Source organism: Astatotilapia calliptera, chromosome 3 (assembly GCF_964374335.1).
Source record: "Astatotilapia calliptera chromosome 3, fAstCal68.1, whole genome shotgun sequence".
Taxonomy (NCBI): domain Eukaryota; kingdom Metazoa; phylum Chordata; class Actinopteri; order Cichliformes; family Cichlidae; genus Astatotilapia; species Astatotilapia calliptera.
The window spans coordinates 30,312,603-30,332,938 of NC_137424.1; the positions used below are offsets into that span (position 1 = coordinate 30,312,603).

At 38.3% G+C, this 20,336-nt stretch overlaps 1 protein-coding gene and 1 long non-coding RNA gene across 2 annotated transcripts; both read right to left on the reverse strand.

The window, feature by feature from the left end:
- Positions 1–8,174: 8,174 nt before the first annotated feature.
- LOC145426227 (uncharacterized) lies at positions 8,175–9,152 on the reverse strand. The gene is made up of 2 exons (XR_013906951.1): positions 9,015–9,152; positions 8,175–8,758 (listed from the first exon to the last, which is right to left on the reverse strand). It is a non-coding gene; the product is annotated as an uncharacterized LOC145426227 (long non-coding RNA).
- An 8,983-nt stretch (positions 9,153–18,135) lies between these two features.
- On the reverse strand, positions 18,136–19,945 carry LOC145426061 (uncharacterized). Its single transcript, XM_080299614.1, has 6 exons — positions 19,669–19,945; positions 19,179–19,517; positions 18,962–19,003; positions 18,757–18,864; positions 18,619–18,653; positions 18,136–18,348 (listed from the first exon to the last, which is right to left on the reverse strand). The coding sequence occupies exons 1-6, from the start codon at positions 19,715–19,717 to the stop codon at positions 18,247–18,249; spliced, it is 675 nt and encodes a 224-aa protein (XP_080155740.1). The 5' UTR covers positions 19,718–19,945; the 3' UTR covers positions 18,136–18,246.
- Between the last annotated feature and the right edge of the window lie 391 nt (positions 19,946–20,336).

Here is a 20,336-nt window from a genome sequence, read left to right on the forward strand (position 1 = left end):
CAGGCCGAGTGGAGAGTGTGTGGAGGACTCAGGTGCAGACACAGGCGAAGACACGAAGCTGAGTTCAAACGAAAAGCGAGCCTTTATTTTGGCTGATGCCATGGGGGTCAAACAAGGCAGAAGCACAGTGATGAAACTAAACTGGGAAGCTGGTACTATGATGCCACAGAAAACTATGACTACAAACATGGTGGGTGAGAACACAGACGACACGACACAGAGTGCATGAAACACAGAGACTAAATACACATAAGGGATGATCAGGGGAAGTGGCCACACATGGGAGCACAGCTGACACACATGAACCTAAAGACAAGACAGGAGAAGTGAAACTAAATACCCTGACATTGAATACAGACTTTCAAAGTAAAACAGGAAACATGAGGATTAGACATGACATGAACTAAACATAACCACGCAGACATGACGCATGAACCAGGGAGACTGAGTACAGGGGGAGATGACATAAACAACTAAGAAACAAAGGACTAAACAAAGAACTAAACATCTGAAACTAGATGAACTAAACTAGGGCACAAATGAATACAAAAGATACATAAAACTCAAACACTGGGTCGCTCGACCCAGGACCATGACAGGAGGCGCCTGCTAGAGATGGAGGAGGAGCTGCGCGAGGGGCTGCTCCAACTTAATAGGAACATTTTTTCACACTGCCTTATCATCTCATCTAATCGACTGCGAGAAAGCAAAAAAACATATTTATCAACGTGTCAGAGCACTCCTTAGATTGTGGTACATCTTATCACCTGTTGTGTTTTGTAGACAGAGGTCCACTTGCTAGGGGAGGCTGCTTGGCCTGAGCCTGAGGTCAAGGCGCCCGAAAGACCTGCGCGGTCCGAGGTTGGGGAGATGGAGGGACTGACGCCAGCTGGGAGCCCCAGTGCACTTCCACGGCTACTGTGCCGCCGCTGCCACTGGAGGCTGGGGGCACCAACGGTTCAGGGCACTCCTTTCAAGCGGGAGAGGGAGTAGATTCGCCTGGATGTTCCCTAGCCTGTCGGGTGATGGGGGTATGTGGCAGGATGTGGTCTGCAATGCCGCTGCAGGTTCGTCTTTGGTACAGGGACTGTCATGGTCCTGGGCCATGTTGGCCCAGTGTTCTTAGTTTTGTGTGTTTTTGTATTTTGTTCCCTATTTATGCCTTGGTTCCTAGGTTATTTAGTTAAGATGTTCCTTATTTGGTTACCTCCTGTGTGCCCCTGTGTATCTGTGAGCCCTTGTTTCTCCTTGTGTTTTATTCCATGTTTTCCCCAGCCTGTTATGTCTGTGTTCTCCCCGTGCTCTCTCTCCTCCTGTCTGAACCTCTGTGTACTTCCTGTTTTACTTTGACAGTCTCTCGTCAGTATGCGTCATGTTGTGTTCACTCCTGCCCTGTCACGTTATGATTATCTGTGTCAGCTGTGTTCCCCGTGTGCTCCCACTTCCCTCGTTAACCCTCTGTGTATTTATGTGCATGTCTCCATCAGGTCAGTGTCGCGTCGTCAATGTCTTCTCCCCGAACCTGTGTCTTTCTGTCTTCCCACGGTCTTCTGTTAGTATTCCCAGTTTAGTTCTGTTCCTTTGTGAAACCTGCAATAAAGCAGTGATTTTGAGTTCAGTTCCTGCCTCCGTGAGTTTTGCGTTTGGGTCCTCATCTGCCTCCACACAGCCAGTTCATGACAGGGACGAGGCATGATGTCTTCCACAGCACTGAGACCCTCTGCAGACTCAGACTCAGAATGAACAGTTTATGGAAGACACAGCTGGGGGTCACAGGCCTTGAGGATGTGGGGACACACTTCTCCAGCAGACGTGCCTGAGTAACGTTGTAAATTATTAACCTTTACAAGCTCATTGAGTATGAGGAACAATTTAAAGGACTCAAAGAGGCACAACTTAGTTTTGCTGCTTTTTGTCAAATGAAACCAGCCTGGACTTTCTTCTCTAAACTCTGTCGCTAACCAGGCATTTGGATTCAGAGTAGAGCCTCTTACTGGACCAGTATGTTTTTTTTTCTCTAAAAGCATGTCACTCTTTTCAAATGCATTAAAGCAGTTGACCTAAACAGCTGAAAGACAGATGTGAAACTTTTGTGTGAAAGCAGTTCAGCTATTTTTGCGTGTGGTTTCATTGCAATGCTAAAAGCCTTTGATAAACAGTGTTGCTACAAACTTTCTGTTTGTTCAAATGTCAGGAAAGACAACTTCTCTTTTCTCATACAAGATAATAGAAATGTCAGTGTATTCAAACTAAAATCACGTTTGTGTTTTATATGAAACTTGATGGAATTAATTTCAGAGAAACATACCTTATACCATAGCTCCTATGATTTCATTATTTTTGTTTTTTGCGTTACTCATATAAGACCAGCAACAGGAAAGTTTTGTAAATAACCTCTCTCTTAGTCTTTGAATCAATAAAGTCATTTCATATTTGTTGTTAGTGTTGAAATCTTCCTGTGGCACAGGCTTTATACGTTACCTGCAACCTTTGTCTTCAAAGGGTGCATGGCTGCAGTCTTAATCACTTTCATTAAAAAATTGTAATTCTTCTCAAAGTCTGCAATCTTGGACATTATGTAATCAAAACAAGTAGATGAGGTTTCACAGCTTCTTTTTAAACTTTACTATCACTTTACTATCTGCTGGCAGCTTAAGCAACATGAACTTTACTTCTCTCTCAGCTGCAGGCTCTCTGTCTCCTGTTGGTTCGAGGTTGAGGTAAACACAACAAAAAATCTAGAATCACATACTGAAAAAAGTGCCTGATCATATCTGTTAAACGACAGTGTACAGCAGCTTCCTGCATACAGTGGCAGGCAGTCTATGTAAGAAACAAAACAAATAGGGGCTGATGGGATGCAGATGCAGCCGAAACACACTGTGCTAAATAATTAGCAGAAGAAGTGCTGAGATAAAGTTTAAAAACTAGCTGAGGACCTGCTTGCTATATAACTCTCTTGTCAGGTAACCAGAAGGTTGGTGGTTCGATCCCAGGCTGCTCCAGTCTGCATGCCAAATATCCTTGGGCAAGATACTAACCCCACGTTGCTCTCCGATGCATCCATCGGAGTGTGAATGTGTATGAATGTTAGATACTTAGCACTTAAGCTTAGAAGTGCTTGTGTAACGCATTGTCACAACTGGATGGAATTATCACACTTGACTATCTGAAAGAGTCCTGGCAGTGTGACCTTGGTACGAGAATTACAGACAATCAATGGACAAAAGCCCAGGAAAAGGTACACTCTTCCTCTGTTTGCATTCGTCATGGACTCTTACAGTTTAAAGTGCTACATAGACTCCATTTATCAAAGTTGAAACTGTCAAAAATGTTCCCCAATGTAAACTCCTGCGAAAGATGTAAACAGCAACCTGCTTCACTGGTGCATATGTTTTGGAATTGTCCCTGTATAGCAACATATTGGAATAATGTCTTTCACATCTTGTCTAAAATTCTAAAAAAACCCCACTTAAGTCAGACCCAATCTGTGCTTTATTTGGAGTGAAGCTGGTTGTTGTAGACCTATCAGCCACCCAAAATAATGTGATATGTTTTGTGATGCTGCTGGCACGCCATTTGATTCTACTAAATTGGAAACAAAAGGTGCCTCCTACCACATCAGCGTTAATACAAGATGTATTGAGACACTTGCAACTGGAAAGAATTAAACTCCTACTAAAGGGGAGGTTGGAGGAATTCCATTCAACCTGGCAACCTTTTATAGATCTCTTCAATACTGTACAGATATAAATGATCACTGAGCCTCATTGGTAGTTCGATAAATAGCATCCTCTGTCCAACGTTCTTTCGTTGTTTGTTGTTGCTTTCTTTGTTTTGTTTTGTTTTGACTTTGTTTAATTTTTATTGTATATATGTAATCATTTATATTTGAATCTTAGTTGCCTCTATGATAAAGAACACTGGAAAACCAAATAAAGAGATTTGAGAAAAAAAAAGAAAGAAGTGCTTGTGTGAATGGGTGTGATTGGGTGAATGAATTAGCTGTATAAAGCGCTTTGAGTGCTCGGACAGAGTAGAAAAGCGCTATAGAAGAACCAGTCCATTTACCAAATTAGTATTAGCTACACCAAAACATGGCAATGAATTTTAAAATAAAAAACGTTTATGCACAGTCATAAAACGACTATACTACTATACATATAAAAGAATTTACACTGACTTGAACTGGACTAATGGTACAATCATCAAAATATTTAAACATTAAAACCAGTATAAAATGGACCCCAACTGTTGTTTCAGATACTTGTCTTCTTCTTCTTCTTTAGTTGCTAATCTAAAGAGACAGTATAACTGATGAGTTAACAGAGCCATGTGGTGACATTAAAAGATAAAACTTTGGTCTGTTTTTGCAGCAACATTCATACTTTTTCCAGTTGTAGGTTGTAGATCTAAAAAGTGTCTGTCTGAATGTTCTTTGTTTAAACAACCAAACCAGCGCATATCGTTAACAGGAAAATAGTCAGACCACTCAGCTTAACACTCATCAGCTTTAAGGGATCTCACAATTTTTATTTACTCACACAAACTTCTGGGCAAGAAGGAATTTCAAGAAACCCAACCTGAAAGTTTAAGATATCCATCCATCCATTCTTTTCCATTTCGCAAGGGAGCTGGAGCCTATTCCAGCTAACATAGGGCGAGAGGCAATGTACACTCTGAAAAGTCTGTCACAGGACTAACACATACAGATAAACAACACTAACATACATTCACTAATTAACCTAACCCCACTAACTGTCTTTGGACTGTGAGAGGAAGCCTGAGGACCCAGAGAAAACCCATGCAACCACGGGAAGAACATCGAACTCAGGACCTTTTTGCTGCGAGGCAATAACTAAACCACTGTACAGCAAAGTGTGAGATAATTATCAAAATTTATGAAATGATTGCCTGAAATTTAACTTACAGATGGAAAAAATACTGTTCAAAGTGCTAATATCGGAAAAAATAAATACATACAAAGTTATCACTGAATTAATTCAGTTCAGTTAAATTCAATTACATTTTTTTTATTGTTTGTTTAAAGGACTAGGTACATTATTTATATCACTAAACTGTATACATGAAACCTGCAAGTTAGACTATGGAGCTGTCGACTGAGTGGTGGAGTCTTTTTTGATTATCAAGTGGGCACCCTCCTTCCTTGATGTTTCACTGATAAGCCCACCACGTCTCCGGAAGGTTTAGCGGTCAATCCCAGGCTCACCCCCAAAACACCATCTACCCAGTAGAGGCCTGGCTGAAGTCCAGCAAGTGTTTATGTTCCTTACACAATGGAGACCAAACTAAAGTTCTGTCTTTTGAGCCAGAACCAATGACTGCCTTTATTTTTAACACTTCTGGATAGTTTCTTCACCACTTGCTGATCTACTCTCACACTCCCAACTCCCGGAAAAGCCTTGCAACCTGCTCATCGGCCTCCTCCAGTGCATCATCTTATGGTACAGTAAGGTCAATGATGTAAACAAACTGGAGTGATGCCCACCATTGCACAATGTCAGGTTAGTGTAGACAATCTCAGGTGGGAAGTACAGTTTTTGGCCCAGGTCCTCCAGCAGCTATCAGTCCTGTGTACCACTTGGCTAACCAATGTCTGCTTCAGTGTTGATGGTGATGAGTAAAGCAAGCATGTGAATCTCCTCCATACCACTGGCTAAGATTTTTGGAGATGGAAATATATCATAGCTAAGCAGCTGCTCCAGCTTCTCCAACTTGGTGACCAGAACCTACCTCATATGAGGTTAGTGGCCACATGAGACATGACCTCATGGAAAGAGGCAAAGGTCCAAAGCACGCACACACACACACACACACACACACACATACATATATATATATATATATATATATATATATATATATATATATATATATATATATATATGTATGTGTGTATGTATATGTATATATGTATGTGTGTATGTATATGTATATATGTATGTGTGTATGTATATGTATATATGTATGTGTGTATGTATATGTATGTGTGTATATATGTGTATATATATATATATGTATATGTATATATATATATATACATATACATATACATATCAAAAGACAGAACTTTAGTTTGGTCTCCATTGTGTAAGGAACATAAACACTTGCTGGACTTCAGCCAGGCCTCTACTGGGTAGATGGTGTTTTGGGGGTGAGCCTGGGATTGACCGCTAAACCTTCCGGAGACGTGGTGGGCTTATCAGTGAAACATCAAGGAAGGAGGGTGCCCACTTGATAATCAAAAAAGACTCCAGTACGGCGACGAGCTGGAGTCAGGACGACGGGCATGCAGTTGAGCGTCCCTGAGACGGTTTCTGACAGTTTGTGCAGAAATTGTTTGGTTGTGCAAACCAATTGTTCCAGCAGCTGTCTGGGTGGCTGGTCTCAGACGATCTTGGAGGTGAACCTGCTGGATGTGGAGGTCCTGGGCTGGTGTGGTTACACGAGGTCTGCGGTTGTGAGGCCGGTTGGATGTGCTGCCATATTCTCTGAAACGCCTGTGGAGACGGCTTATGGTTGAGAAATGAACATTCAATGCACGGGCGACAGATCTGGTTGACATTCCTGCTGTCAGCATGCCAATTGCACGCTCCCTCATTGCTTGTGGCATCTGTGGCATTTTGCTGTGAGACAAAACTGCACATTCCAGGGTGGCCTTTTGTTGTGGGCAGTCTGAGGTACACCTGTGCACTACTCATGATGTCAGATCAGCATCCTGATGTGGCACACCTGTGAGGTGGGATGGATTATCTCAATATAGCAGATGTGCCCACTACCACACATTTGGACTGATTTGTGACCACTGTTTGGGAGGGATGGTTATATTGTGTATCTGGAATGAATTTTAGGTCTCTACGTCCATCCCATGGGGAATGGGAGCAGTAACAAAGGTGTTGCGTTTATATTTTTGTTGAGTGTATATATGTATGTGTGTATGTATATATATATATATATATATATATATATGTATGTATATATATGTGTGTGTGTGCCCTCGAGGCCTGGAGTTCGACGCCTGTGTCTTAAACTGGTGAGTTGAACCTCTTAGCCGTCACTCACTCTAGCCTTAGGTTCTCTTTGTGGTTTTTGATAAAAGGTCACTTTATCGTTTATTTTTTTTTAAAAAGTAAAAAAAAAGAAAAGTACAATTTTTTAAAAAGTAATTAATCGTCCAATTTCTGTAATTAATTGCGATTAATCGCATTTACTTGATCAATATCCTGGTTGCAATTAAATTTTTTCAACTTTATATTTAAGCTTGTAACTGACATTTATGCAATATAATGAAGTTAATTCAGAATAAACACAAAGAATGTATGCTTAAATTCAAACAGAAATTGAATAACAAACAGAATTTGCATGAGCAAACAGTCTCGAGAAAAAAGGGAAAACATACACACTTAACATGTTTATTGAACATCTTGAACATTCATGCTAACAAAGAAATCTTTCATTTATCCGCTTTTTCTCCTTAAGTCTTGGGGAGGCACTTCAAGTCCTTGAAACGAGGAATCAAAGCTATGTAAAGCGCGTCTTGTCAATGATATTAATAGGTCCGTAGTTTGTTGTAATCCACTTGGCATTGTGTCAGTAAATATGACCATGGTAGACTTACTGAGTCCCCGATGCTCCGTGAGTGGTTTATCGCAAGCTGGGTGAAGCATTACTCAAAGTCCTAGCGGCATCTCGGACTAACGTATGCATCGCGTCAATGTGATATTTCAAGCTGGAAGTGCTTTGGTGAAAAGAAAATTCCTTCTTCCACAATGTGCATAATATTTTATGTCAGTCGACTATTCCGTCTTGTAATTTTTTTAATACTCAAATTTCCAATGTGCGTTTATCATCTTCCATACTGAGTTGATTGGTTCAGCTGCCCGTCACTACCAGATCAACTACCCATTTGCGCATGTGTGAAGGCAACTCCACTTGGACAAACTGCCGGAAATGTGTTGACAGTAACATCCACCGATTTTGAGTCATTCTGCACTCCAGATGCGTTAATTGTGTTAAAAATTTTAATTGCGTTGACCATGATGGAGGATTAATTTGCGTTAACACATTAATGTTGACAGCACTAGTATGTTTCAGTTATGTTAAACCAAGTTATATGTTTCAAATATAAATTTAAAAAAAAAGTGTACAATAACTTGCAAACCTCATAAAACTGCATTTTATTTGCAACAGAACACAGAAACATAGCATGTTTAAACAATTTAAGCAAAAATAGAAAGATAATTTTTTTTAACAAGCTAGGTATAAACAAACTAAGTGTATGAGTCAAACTATATAAGACAGCATTAAATCTTTCCAATCACGAACAAAGATATATATCTAACTCAAACACAGTGCTGTGTGTTACCTCATCGTTCACATGCGTTTGTATTATTTGGTAACATATAAACTTTTACCATATGGTTCCACACATGATATAAACAATATACAACTCAAAGTTTGATCCAGGTTCCACAATGAAATACTCTGTTGTTCAGAAATATAGGCGGTATTTACTGTTTCATTAGAGATTCTGTAACAAGAAAGATGCAACTTAACAGGTGTCAGGATTTTCATCTCAGTTGTGTTTAAACCATGCACCAAAAAAGTGCCACTATAGAAGCAGAGAAACTAGAGACTATCTGGTAGCAGCATAGATCACATTTGACTCCATTTGGATTCTTTTTGCTTTCGGCTGAAACGTTACTGTAGCATAGTTCAAGTCATCATTGTCTCGACTCTGTGAAAAGAACATTCACAATGAATAATAATTACTTATGAAGTAATTATTATTTTTCATTAATTATTTTAAGTATATGATGGATCAACAGCCATTAAGTTTTGCTTAGTAGAAAATGTGCAAGACAACATACAGACATACACAAATAGATTTACCAAAATACATGTAGCAACACATCAAATGTTAGTTTGTGGTATATGAGCTAGTTTTGTTTGGGCCTTGTCAAAGTACAAAAGTACATTTTAAATTTAGTCACCTCACTTTGGTCCAGATTTTGTTGTTCTTTAAAAGCTAGGAGGCAAAAACAACACAGTTACTCTGACTGTTCAGTAGAGCACATAATAAAGATTAAATACAAAAAAAGTTTTGTAGGTTTTAAAAAGTACCTTGCTGAAGTTTCCCGTTTTGAACAACCAGTCCAATGATGACCATTAGGAGCAAAACAGACAGAACACCAAAGGTGACGCTCGTCAGCTTAGCTACAACGTCAGGTTCTTCTGCTAGAAAAATCCAGAAAATTAAAACCTCCAAAACTGTTTTATGGCTTTCAAATCATGTGCACATGCACAATAAAATACATTTTTAGGAAAATCTTACGTTTAAATTTGCTGTCCATGCCATCCGCAGGCTCATCAGTGTCTTTTCAAAAACAAGACACTGAATTTGTTTTTTTTATTGATTCAATAATAATCAAATTATAGAAAATTGTTGTATATGCAATGCAGGAAGTGTAGCATAATTAGAAAAAGAAGTATTAAAACAATGGGAACCAAAACAAACCAAAGACTACAATAATAGTCTACAGAACAATAATGCAATAATCTTACCACCAACGTTTAAACGCGTCACACTGAAAAGCAGACGTCTATCTGAGTGAAATCCACAGAAATACAGCCCAGAGTCAGATTGATCCACTTTCTTGATTTTGAGGAAAAGAGTTATGATGTTGGTTGTCATTTCAAATTTTCCATTTCGAAATCCATCACTGTATGTAGCCTCACGTTTAGAATTTACCAAACGAGAGATATATTGGACTGTGGTACTGTTGACCAATCTAAACCAGAAAGTCATAGAGTCCATTTTGGAGTTGTTAGTGCACTGCAGAGTCACATCTTCACCTGGGTGGACCTTTGTGGTCTGAAAATCAGAAGCTGAAATGGAAATCCCCCCTGAAACAATGAAAAAAAAAACAGACAAATGTTCTTTAGAGACTTACTGTAAGATAACATGAGGAATTCGATATCTCTAAATAGTAAAGTTAGTAATAAGCAAATGTAGTTGATGATGGGTTAAACAAACAATAATAAGTTAATGATCAAGTTAAGAAACTATACTTACAGAAGCTACAGAGATTTAAAGCTGTTATAAAGCTGAAGTTCATCGTTGTGTGTCTGATGCTCTGCAAGCCCGCAGTTGGTGTGTTCACTAGAAAGGTTGCTCTCAGTTTCCTACTGTGAATACAATAGAGGCGGAGTGTCACCCGGTGCTTAAATAATTTCAAACTGGCTCACTCAGACAGTGTTTATTCCTGTTCAGCCATTTTATAGATAGTAACATGAACCAACACATTACTGTTAACAAGTAACAGCTAATTAGTGTGAATGCTTGAAAAGCATTCACAGTATTGTTCTTCTAATCTTTATTAGTGTGAATGCTTGAAAAGCATTCACAGTATTGTTATTCGAATCTTTATTCTATTTTATTATTATGGATTCCGTACGTTTTTTGTACTCTATCTCCTTCAAAACCGTTCAACTTAGAAAAACCATTCAAACACCATTAGATTCCTATTCTTTTGGACATGACTGCTTCTATTTTTCTCATTTTTAACATTTATATTTTTAATTTTATTCAACTTTTTTCAACAAAAATTTCTCATGTATTTCAATGGGGAGACCCTTCAAATTCTCATTCAACTTCCTCCTCTTTAAACTGTATCTACTTCCACATACATTGACATAGAGCCACCATTCAAACTTTAAAACGAAGACAAGACATTCAACTATTCAACTTGTATTTATCTTTTCAATATCTATTATACTTTTTCTTCAGTTCCAGTTTAAGTTTCATGATGTTTTTTCACCCGTTTCAGAGTTTATAATGGGTGTGTATGGGACGGAATGTTGGGGCTAGAGTGAGACAGCTCAACTGCTAGAGTGAGAGGAGCAAAAAAATTAATCTTAAAATCTTTTTTAAAACTGCTGCTGTGTCCGCAGCGTTTGCTCTACAGGTATGATTTTACCCTCAAAACGTAGCCATCGCTGTCCTCTTTCATCCAATGTGTTTACTATTGTCCTAGGTGTTATGGTTCTTTCATAAATGTCACCAATGCACAGCCTCCTCCCTCCAACTCTTCCATAGACTCTAATGTTAAAATGGCTCAGAAGGTTCGTTTGAAAATCAGAAGAGCATGGTGTCTTTCCACTGTCACCACGTCCATATAATAAACTCCACAGGCATGAAAACTGAGAATTCAGTAGACTAGAAGCTGCTGTCGCTCACGGTGAAAGAATTTCGTCAATACGACCTATACTTTTCATTTGGGAATGATTTGTTTCGCCCTGACTTTTCTGTTCATTTTAAGGAGCAAAAGTGAGGCGCATGTCTGTGTACGTGTGTATGGAGCCATTGGGTGCAGTCACTATAGCAACCAGGCTCACACCTGCCTGCTTAACGAGCTCTGCCTGCCACTCTACCAAGATTCATCTTAAGCACTTCTCTTTCAACTGCTGCTGTGTCCACAGTGTTACAGCCATCATTTTACCCTCAAAATGTCGCCATTATTGTTCTCTTTCCAACACAGTGTCTTTCAAAGCTCAGACATTTAAACTTTTTAAACTGTGTGGATCAAAGTGGAGGGATCACATTTGAGTCATTCAGTGATTCAAAGAATATGACCTTTTAATATTCATTCAGATGTTTTCTGACTCTAAATGTTCTTTTCTCATTTCTTAGGGTTTTCTAATTTACATTTAAAACATTTTCAGTTTTTTTCCAACTCCTTCTTCTGTGTAACCTTCAGCTTTTAGCAGTTCAGCACCTTTGTTTTCAGGTTAAATTCGGGTTTTTTGTTTTTTTTTAATCTCATTCAATATTTTTAACTCAAAATTCAGCAATTAATTCATTTCAGTGCATACATTCAGATTCAAGCATTCACACTGCAGTTTCTTCAGAAAATGCACTTTCTAGTTCTATTTTATTCTGTATTCCGTACGTTTTTTGTACTCCTACTCCTTCAAAACCGTTCAACTTAGAAAAACCATTCAAACACCATTAGATTCCTCTTCTTTTGGACATGACTGCTTCTATTTTTCTCATTTTTAACATTTATATTTTTAATTTTATTCAACTTTATTCAACAAAAATTTCCCAAAATTTCCCATGTATTTCAATGGGGAGACCCTTCAAATCCTCATTCAACTTACTCATTTTTAAACTCTTACTACTTCCACATACATTGACATAGAGCCACCATTCAAACTTTAAAACGAAGACAAGACATTCAACTATTCAACTTGTATTTATCTTTTCAATATCTATTATACTTTTTCTTCAGTTCCAGTTTAAGTTTCATGATGTTTTTTCACCCGTTTCAGAGTTTATAATGGGTGTGTATGGGACGGAATGTTGGGGCTAGAGTGAGAGAGCTCAACTGCTAGAGTGAGAGGAGCAAAAAAATTAATCTTAAAATCTTTTTTAAAACTGCTGCTGTGTCCACAGCGTTTGCTCTACAGCCACCATTTTACCCTCAAAACGTAGCCATCGCTGTCCTCTTTCATCCAATGTGTTTACTATTGTCCTAGGTGTTATGGTTCTTTCATAAATGTCACCAATGCACAGCCTCCTCCCTCCAACTCTTCCATAGACTCTAATGTTAAAATGGCTCAGAAGGTTCTTTTGAAAATCAGAAGAGCATGGTGTCTTTCCACTGTCACCACGTCCATATAATAAACTCCACAGGCATGAAAACTGAGAATTCAGTAGACTAGACATTGCTGTCGCTCACGGTGAAAGAATTTTGTCAATACGACTTTTACTTTTCATTTGGGAACGATTTGTTTCGGCCTGACTTTTCTGTTCATTTTAAGGAGCAAAAGTGAGGTGCATGTCTGTGTCGTGTGTATGGAGCCATTGGGTGCAGTCACTATAGCAACCAGGCTCACACCTGCCTGCTTAACGAGCTCTCTCTCTCTCTCTCTCTCTCTCTGCCAAGATTTATCTTAAACACTTCTCTTTCAACTGCTGCTGTGTCCACAGTGTCACAGCCATCATTTTACCCTCAAAACGTCGCCATCGTTGTTCTTTTTCCAATATCTTGTCTTTCAAAGCTCAGAGATGTAAACTTTTTAAACTGTGTGGGTCCAAGTGGAGGGATCACATTTTAGTCATTCAGTGATTCAAAGAATATGACCTTTTAATATTCTTTCAGATGTTTTCTGACTCTAAATGTTCTTTTCTCATTTCTTAGGTTTTTCTAATTTACAATTAAAACATTTTCAGCTTTTTTCCAACTTCTTCTTCTGTGTAACCTTCAGCTTTTAGCAGTTCAGCACTTTTGTTTTCAGGTTAAATTCAGGTTGTTTTTTTTGTTTTTTTATCTCATTCAAAATTTTTAACTCAAAATTCAGCAATTAATTCATTTCAGTCCATACATTCAGATTCAAGCATTCACACTGCAGTTTCTTCAGAAAATGCACTTTCTAGTTTAATTTAATCTTCATTTAATTTCACTTCATTTCCCAAGATGAATCTATTTCAGTTATCACGTTCTAAATACAGATGTTTGCCAATAGGGTCAAGAAAAACTCAAACAGCACAAAATAAGAATATATTGAATGTAAGCAAAAAGGTCAGTTATCGTACCCTCCTTTAATTAGGCTGCTAAGCCTGATAATGCTGATTAATTTTCGAGCTCTACTGTTATTGCCGGGATGTCCGGTGTGTTTGTGGTGCAGACCCAAGAGCAGGAAAACACGAGGGACATAACTGAATTTAACAAAAAGCAAACCTTTAATTAAGACTGACAGAGAAACATAGAAACAAAAAGGCAATGGCAAAACTAAAATATAACCTAATCTGGGGAAGCAAGGATTAACTATGACAACAGTGACATGAACATGAATCTGAACCCAAGCTTGAAAGTAATCCTGTGAAAATCAGATTTGAAAAAACCTCCATAGTGCTGAGTCAGCACTCTTAAAGGTTATTAATGGGTGTGAATGGGTTAATGACTGAATGTAGTGTAAAGCGCTTAGGGACTTAGGGACTAAGTAAAGCGCTATACAAATACAGGCCATTTTAATGATATTTTCCTTCCTGTTTAGGTTTTGTTAGTTTAGTTATTGTATTTCTGAGTTTTTGTTTATGTTTGCTCTCCCTCAATTAAAGGCATGTTTTCAGCTTAAGTATATTGTCAGTGTTTGCATTAGGGTCAACATTTTCTCTACTATATGGCAGACGTGACAATGGCAGATTTATCTGCCTCTTTTTGGTCTCAGGTTCAGAATGTATTGAATATAAATTTTTTTTGGACCTTCCTCCCAGTTTTGCTTAACCCTTTATGGCTGGTCAGAGCAGGCACGCTCCATTTTACGTAACTATTTTTAAATCCCGGTAGAACTGCAACTGTTAGATTTGTATTTTTTATTGTCATTTATGCTTAGAAATATTTAACCATATATGCTTAGAGGTGTATAATCAATTGTGTAGTGATAGGATGTGTGATCCTTAATAGTCTGCAAAGGTTTTGTGTGCATTCCAGAGTGTTCTGGCTTTCACACCCACATCCTGGGAGCATGGGAGAGGGCATACCTTCTCTTATTGTTTTATGGTAGGATAAACGTAGCTATATCTGTTTTAGTCTAAGTGCCTTTTGTTTAGATGAACTGCTGGACTTCCAGACCAGCAGGTTTAGGTTTAGGTTTATGGGGTCACACTCTGACCACACACACACTTACACAACGCACAGGCAAGCTGCTCTTTGTTTGTGTAAATGCTGTTAAAATGTTCTGTGTAGATTTCATGATGTAGATGACTGATTTATAATAAGTTACATAATTTCATGAATATATATAGTTTGTGTTGAAATGTCTTTATTTGAAATGTACATGTGTAAAGTGTAAGAGGTAGTATCTCGTGAGAATACCCTTAACGAGAGTACACGAGACTTTTCATGGACTGCGAGGGAGCAGATGTCTCTCATGAAGCGATTTTAAGCTAAAAGTTTGCTAAAAGAAAAGGCAATACAAGGACTTAAGGACCTCTTTTCAGGACAAGCAGCCAACGAGGTATTTGTCATTTGAGAAATGTTTTTTTTATTTGTGTTTGACTTAATATGTGTACTGTAAAGTTGCTAATTGGTTTGTACTGTTCGCTCGTGACCAGTTCTCACGGCGTATTGGCGTAATGGCGTATCGGCGTACTGGTGATGGTGAAGCTGAGGAGAGAAGGCCCAAGTAATAAACGCCCATTTCAAAGAACCGACCTGTGTCTGTGTTGTCGTGAAGAGAGCTACAGTTTGTATGTAGACGTCATATGTTAATGAACCTATGCTTATTCATGTAACCTGAATAAAAGAGCAGTGTTACGGGGGAGCAGATGAGAATCTGACAGAGGTCAAGTGGGTGGATGCATGAGTAACATGAAGAACTTTGCCTACTTGGTGTTCAATGCTTTTGCTGTGTAATTAAATTATCTTGAATGTTCCAGTGAATAGGTTTAAGCTACAAACCTATCAGCAACCACATAAGCAAGCGCAATAAAGTTTTTTTTGCATATGAAACCGGAGGAAGTGTACTTCCAATTTATGCATTCAGCTTGTCCTAGGTCACGGTTTCCCTCCACATATGGCTTTGCAAAAATTGTCTAAAAAGAATTTGCAGCAACAAAAACATAATATTCCAGAAACACCTTTTGCCGATCTGATCAACTATACATAACTCTTCCTACGTTGGAATAAATGTCAGCACGATCTGTCTGATGTCCGCCATTACCTGCCCGAAACCGGAAATGACGTCATTTTTGCGGAAAATGCTTCAGAGGCATCTTTCTGGCTCTGAAGCAGAAAGATATTTCTGCTTGTCTATTAAACCACTTCTGGAATGTCTAGATGATATTAAAACTTTGATGGCCCTAAATTTTTTCAAATGTAATTCATTCAAACAGAGGTGATCGTGTTTGGTCCTTGCAGACCTTGTGATTCTTTCTCTATTGATTTTGGACCCCTGGCAGAGTATTTTAAACTTGTTGTTACTAACCTGAGTTTTAAGATGGACTGGGATTTTAAACTGGACACCCGAATTAGGGCTACTGTCAAGTCCACTTTTTATCATTTAAGGCATTTGGCAGAGGTAAGACCTATTTTATCCAGGCCTCATTTTGTAACAATAATCCATGCTCCTGTTTCATACAAAGTATACACCTCAGTTTGTTCTTTGGATGTTTTACAATATGAAAAAGACGTAATTTCACATACTGTAAAGATTCAATACCTGATTTAAAAATGATGTATTATCCAATGTCACTAAGCCATCCTTACCTTTAAACATAACCTCACATATTCCTCTTCTGCCAAGTATCCTTGGCCAAGTTGCTCTGTGTGTGTATATGTATGAATGTATATGAATGTTAGATAGAAAGAACTTACCTGGAGGAAGCTTATAAAAAAGTGCTTTTTGAATGTGTGAATGAGGCAAGTTGTACAAAGCACTTGTTCTCAGAGTAGAAAAGTGCTATATAAGAACCAAGCCATTTACCATGTCTGAGTAAAATGATCTCACACTTTTTTCTCTCCCTGGGAAACACAGCAGCTGTACCTTTTACAAGCAGATACACTGTGACAAACTACACACAAGCAGTTTGTGTGTTTGTACTGATTTCTTGAGCGCTTCAGTTTGTTGTCCACATGGAGCTGACACAGATGTACAGTCTGAAAAAGCAGACGCAAAAAACAGTTTACTTTCAAATCACCAAAAGATGCATGAATAGCACTGAAGAATTTATACACTTGAGAATAATTCATGACAAAAAGTTACTGAAGCTTAAGAAGAGTAAAGTTGTTATAAAGATGAAACACTTTATAACTGTTGGAAAGCAATGACCACTAATGAACACTTCAGAATTGTGCTGTTATTTTAAAGCAGGAATCAATGTTATGTACAAATGAATATAAAAGCAATGTGCAACAAGGGTGATATTGCCAAGGTCCTGGCTCGGAGACCCAGTGTTTTTGTTTTTTGTACTTTTACTTTTGATTTTATTATGAATCATGACTGTTGGTGTTTTGGTTTCCCAGTGTTTATTCTGTGCTCCCTCTGTTTTGTGTCATCCCTGCCTGTGTGTCCCCTCTAGTGTAGTCAGGTCTCTGTGTTAAGCCCGCATCTGAGTCTGTGTCTTTGCGTGTGTGTGTTTCCTGTTTTACTTTAAAGGTCCGTGTCTGATGTCAGTGTGTTTACGTTTCCCCCTGTCCCGTCGTGTCTGATTACTCCCAGCTGTGCCCTCCTTCTGCGTCTCATTCTCTCGTTATCACTCTGTGTATTTAAGCCTTGTGTCTGCGTCTGTTAGTTGCTGGTTCATCTGTGTTATCCCCCTCCGTCATCTGAAGTGGTTTCCCTGCATCTGTCTACGTCTCCTTGCATCTCCATTTGTGTCTCTAGGTTTCAGGTTTGTTTAATGTGTAGTTTTCCCAGTTTGGGTCCAGGCTCTGTTCTGTTTTTCGCCACCCACCCCTTTTTGTATTTTCAACCTCCATTACTAAAGCTCCCTCACATCAGAAGTGCCTGCATCTTGGGTCCTTTAATAATTCCACACAGGTTGCCCCGCGAGCCTTGACAGATATATGAGACCTTATGTTGTATCGTCTGATGAAAGAGTTTCAGATGTATTTATATTAACTGGACTCTATTTTATTTATATATGTTATGTTTGTTCAAGACATTTAGCATTATGTTTGTTTGGCGACAAAGATTTTAAATGAGCAAGAAAATATTAAGAATTAATAAAACAGAACATACACATGTACAATTACAGTAGCATTGTTTCTTCACTGCAGAGTTAGAATTGCTGCATCATATCATTAATATGATACAGCATCATTTCCAGTTACATAGTGAGTCCGTCTGGTGGCAGCATAGATCGTGTCTGTCTCGATCGCTCTTCTTTTTGCATTTGGTTGAAATGTCACTGCAGCATATTTTGGGCCATCAGAGCCATGAATCTGATTTGAGATTTATAGTCATCAAGTATCGACTGTTTCTGTTCAGGTCATGTGCAGATTTCCATTTGATTAACAATCACATTACATGTTTGTTTGGCTAAATAGACTTTGATGGACAAAGTAAGTACTTAGAATTAACAGGAAAACACATGTGAAAATTCAGTTAGCATTGGTTCACCACAGCAAAGAATTTTATTTTTTTTCTAACAAGAGTTTTTCATTTCCACACTAAGTCATGATAACCTCATCAGGCAGTTCAAGTCGCCTGCTGATTCTATCTGGTGGAAGCATAGATCACATTCGGCTCGATCTCTCTTCTTTTTGGTTTTGGTCGAACTGTCACTGCAGCATAGTTCACCTCATCAGATCCACGATTCTGTGAAAAGCACATTCAGTGTTCATTTATTATGAGTATTATATACATATTAATTATAATTATAGACAAATATAAGCAATAACAATGAAGTGTTTATGTTACATTTCTAAAGGAAAGAAGACAATTAGTCAACAGCTAATTGGAACATACAAACTATAAATCTTATTTCTCCCTTTATACGATGTCATTTTGCACTGTAATGCTGTACAGGCACATTTTGTTTAAGCGCTGCTAATCAGAGCATAAAAGTACATTTTTAGATTGACTCACCGTGCTGTGGTCCGGATTCTGTTCTTCTTTATTTGCTAATCCACAAAAAACAAATTAGTGTTATTCTATTACATAAACCAATTATACATTTGTGAAGAGTAAAGACTATAAGAGCGATTTTGTAGCTGTCAAAAGTACCCATCTGAAGTTTCATGTTTTGAACAGCCAGACCAGTGATGACCATTAAGAGGAAAACAGACAGAACACCCAGGGTGACACTCGTCAGCTTTGCTACTTCATGAGCCTCTAATACAAAAATAAAGGTAAAAAGCCACACGGCTGAAATTTATTTCACATTCATGTGTTTTTAGTCATCTGCGCAATAAAAGAAATGTTGACTTACGTTTAGAGATGCAGTCCATGTCATCCTGAGGCTCATCGGTGCCTATTGAAAAATAAAGCCTTGATTTTTTTAGTCCTCATTTCTATATTTATCTTAATCTATAACCACCATAGTCTTTGTATACAGCGTGTTGACAATAATTACATTGCATATGTAATATAAATTAAAAGAGTAATAACTGAAGAATGAGGAGGCAAAGACTTTACAATAATCTTACCTCCAACCTTTAATTGCATGACGCTTAAATTTGGACGTCCTTCTGAGACAAATCCACAGAGATACAGCGCAGAGTCAGACACATCCACTTGTTTGATTTTGAGAAAGACATCAGAGGTTGTTTGTGTCATTTCAAATTTTCCAGGTTGAAATTCAGCATTGTAGTTAAGACTTTCAGACTTAACAGCAATAAAGTTGAGTGTGGTTCCGTTGACCAGTCTGAACCAGAAAGTCATAACGTCATATGTGTAAATCCTGGGGCACTGCAGAGTGACAGTTTTACCTGCCTGCACCTCTGAGGTCTGAAACTCAGAACCTGAGGCAGCAATCCAGCATGAAACTGTGGAAACAATGAGATGTTTAATTGCTCTACATGGTGCTACATCTGTGAGTGAAAAGTTACTAATAAGCAAATGTGTTTAAATTATTATAGGTTAAAAATGCAAAAAAAGATTAGCTAATGATGTCAAAGAGTAATAGAGCAAACTTACAGAAACAAGCAAGAGCTAAAGCTTGTATCACGTTCATCATCGTGCACATGACTGCTGCCCTGCAATGTCCGCAGATGGTGTGTTCACCAGGAAGGGTGCCACAGTGTGATAAATGTGATAGAGGGAGGAGTTTTGTGTTGCTTTCAAAGCTAAATGCGTTTAGGTCATAAAGTCATGATACACGTGTTTAGTCTTAAAGGGCTTTTTGCAAGGTTATTTTTTGTCTTTACTTTAAAGAAGAAGAAGAAGAGTGATGCTTCATTTTTTCTCAGCTTTAAAAACATGCATTGTTGTTAAAATGCTGATAGTGTCAGGGTTGGCTGTGTGGCAGGCAAAGGGTAGACCCAAAAGAAGGGAGTTTTATTGCTGTAAAGTTATAAACCATAGCTAAACACAAAACTCTAAAACTAGAAACTAAGAACTGGAAACAAAAAGCTAGAAACTAGGATAAGCGATGGAAACAAGGGGAACAAGGAAACACACTGCAGCAGGAATGACACGACAATAAGCAGAGGAAAACAGGGAACACAGCTGGAAATAATCAAACTAACAGGACAGTAGGAAGCAAAACTGAACACAGGATGAGAGCCTGTCAAAATAAAACAAGAACCATGCAGACCAAGACGCACAGGCTTGACACTTGGGGAAGAAACAGGCATGGGTGATAG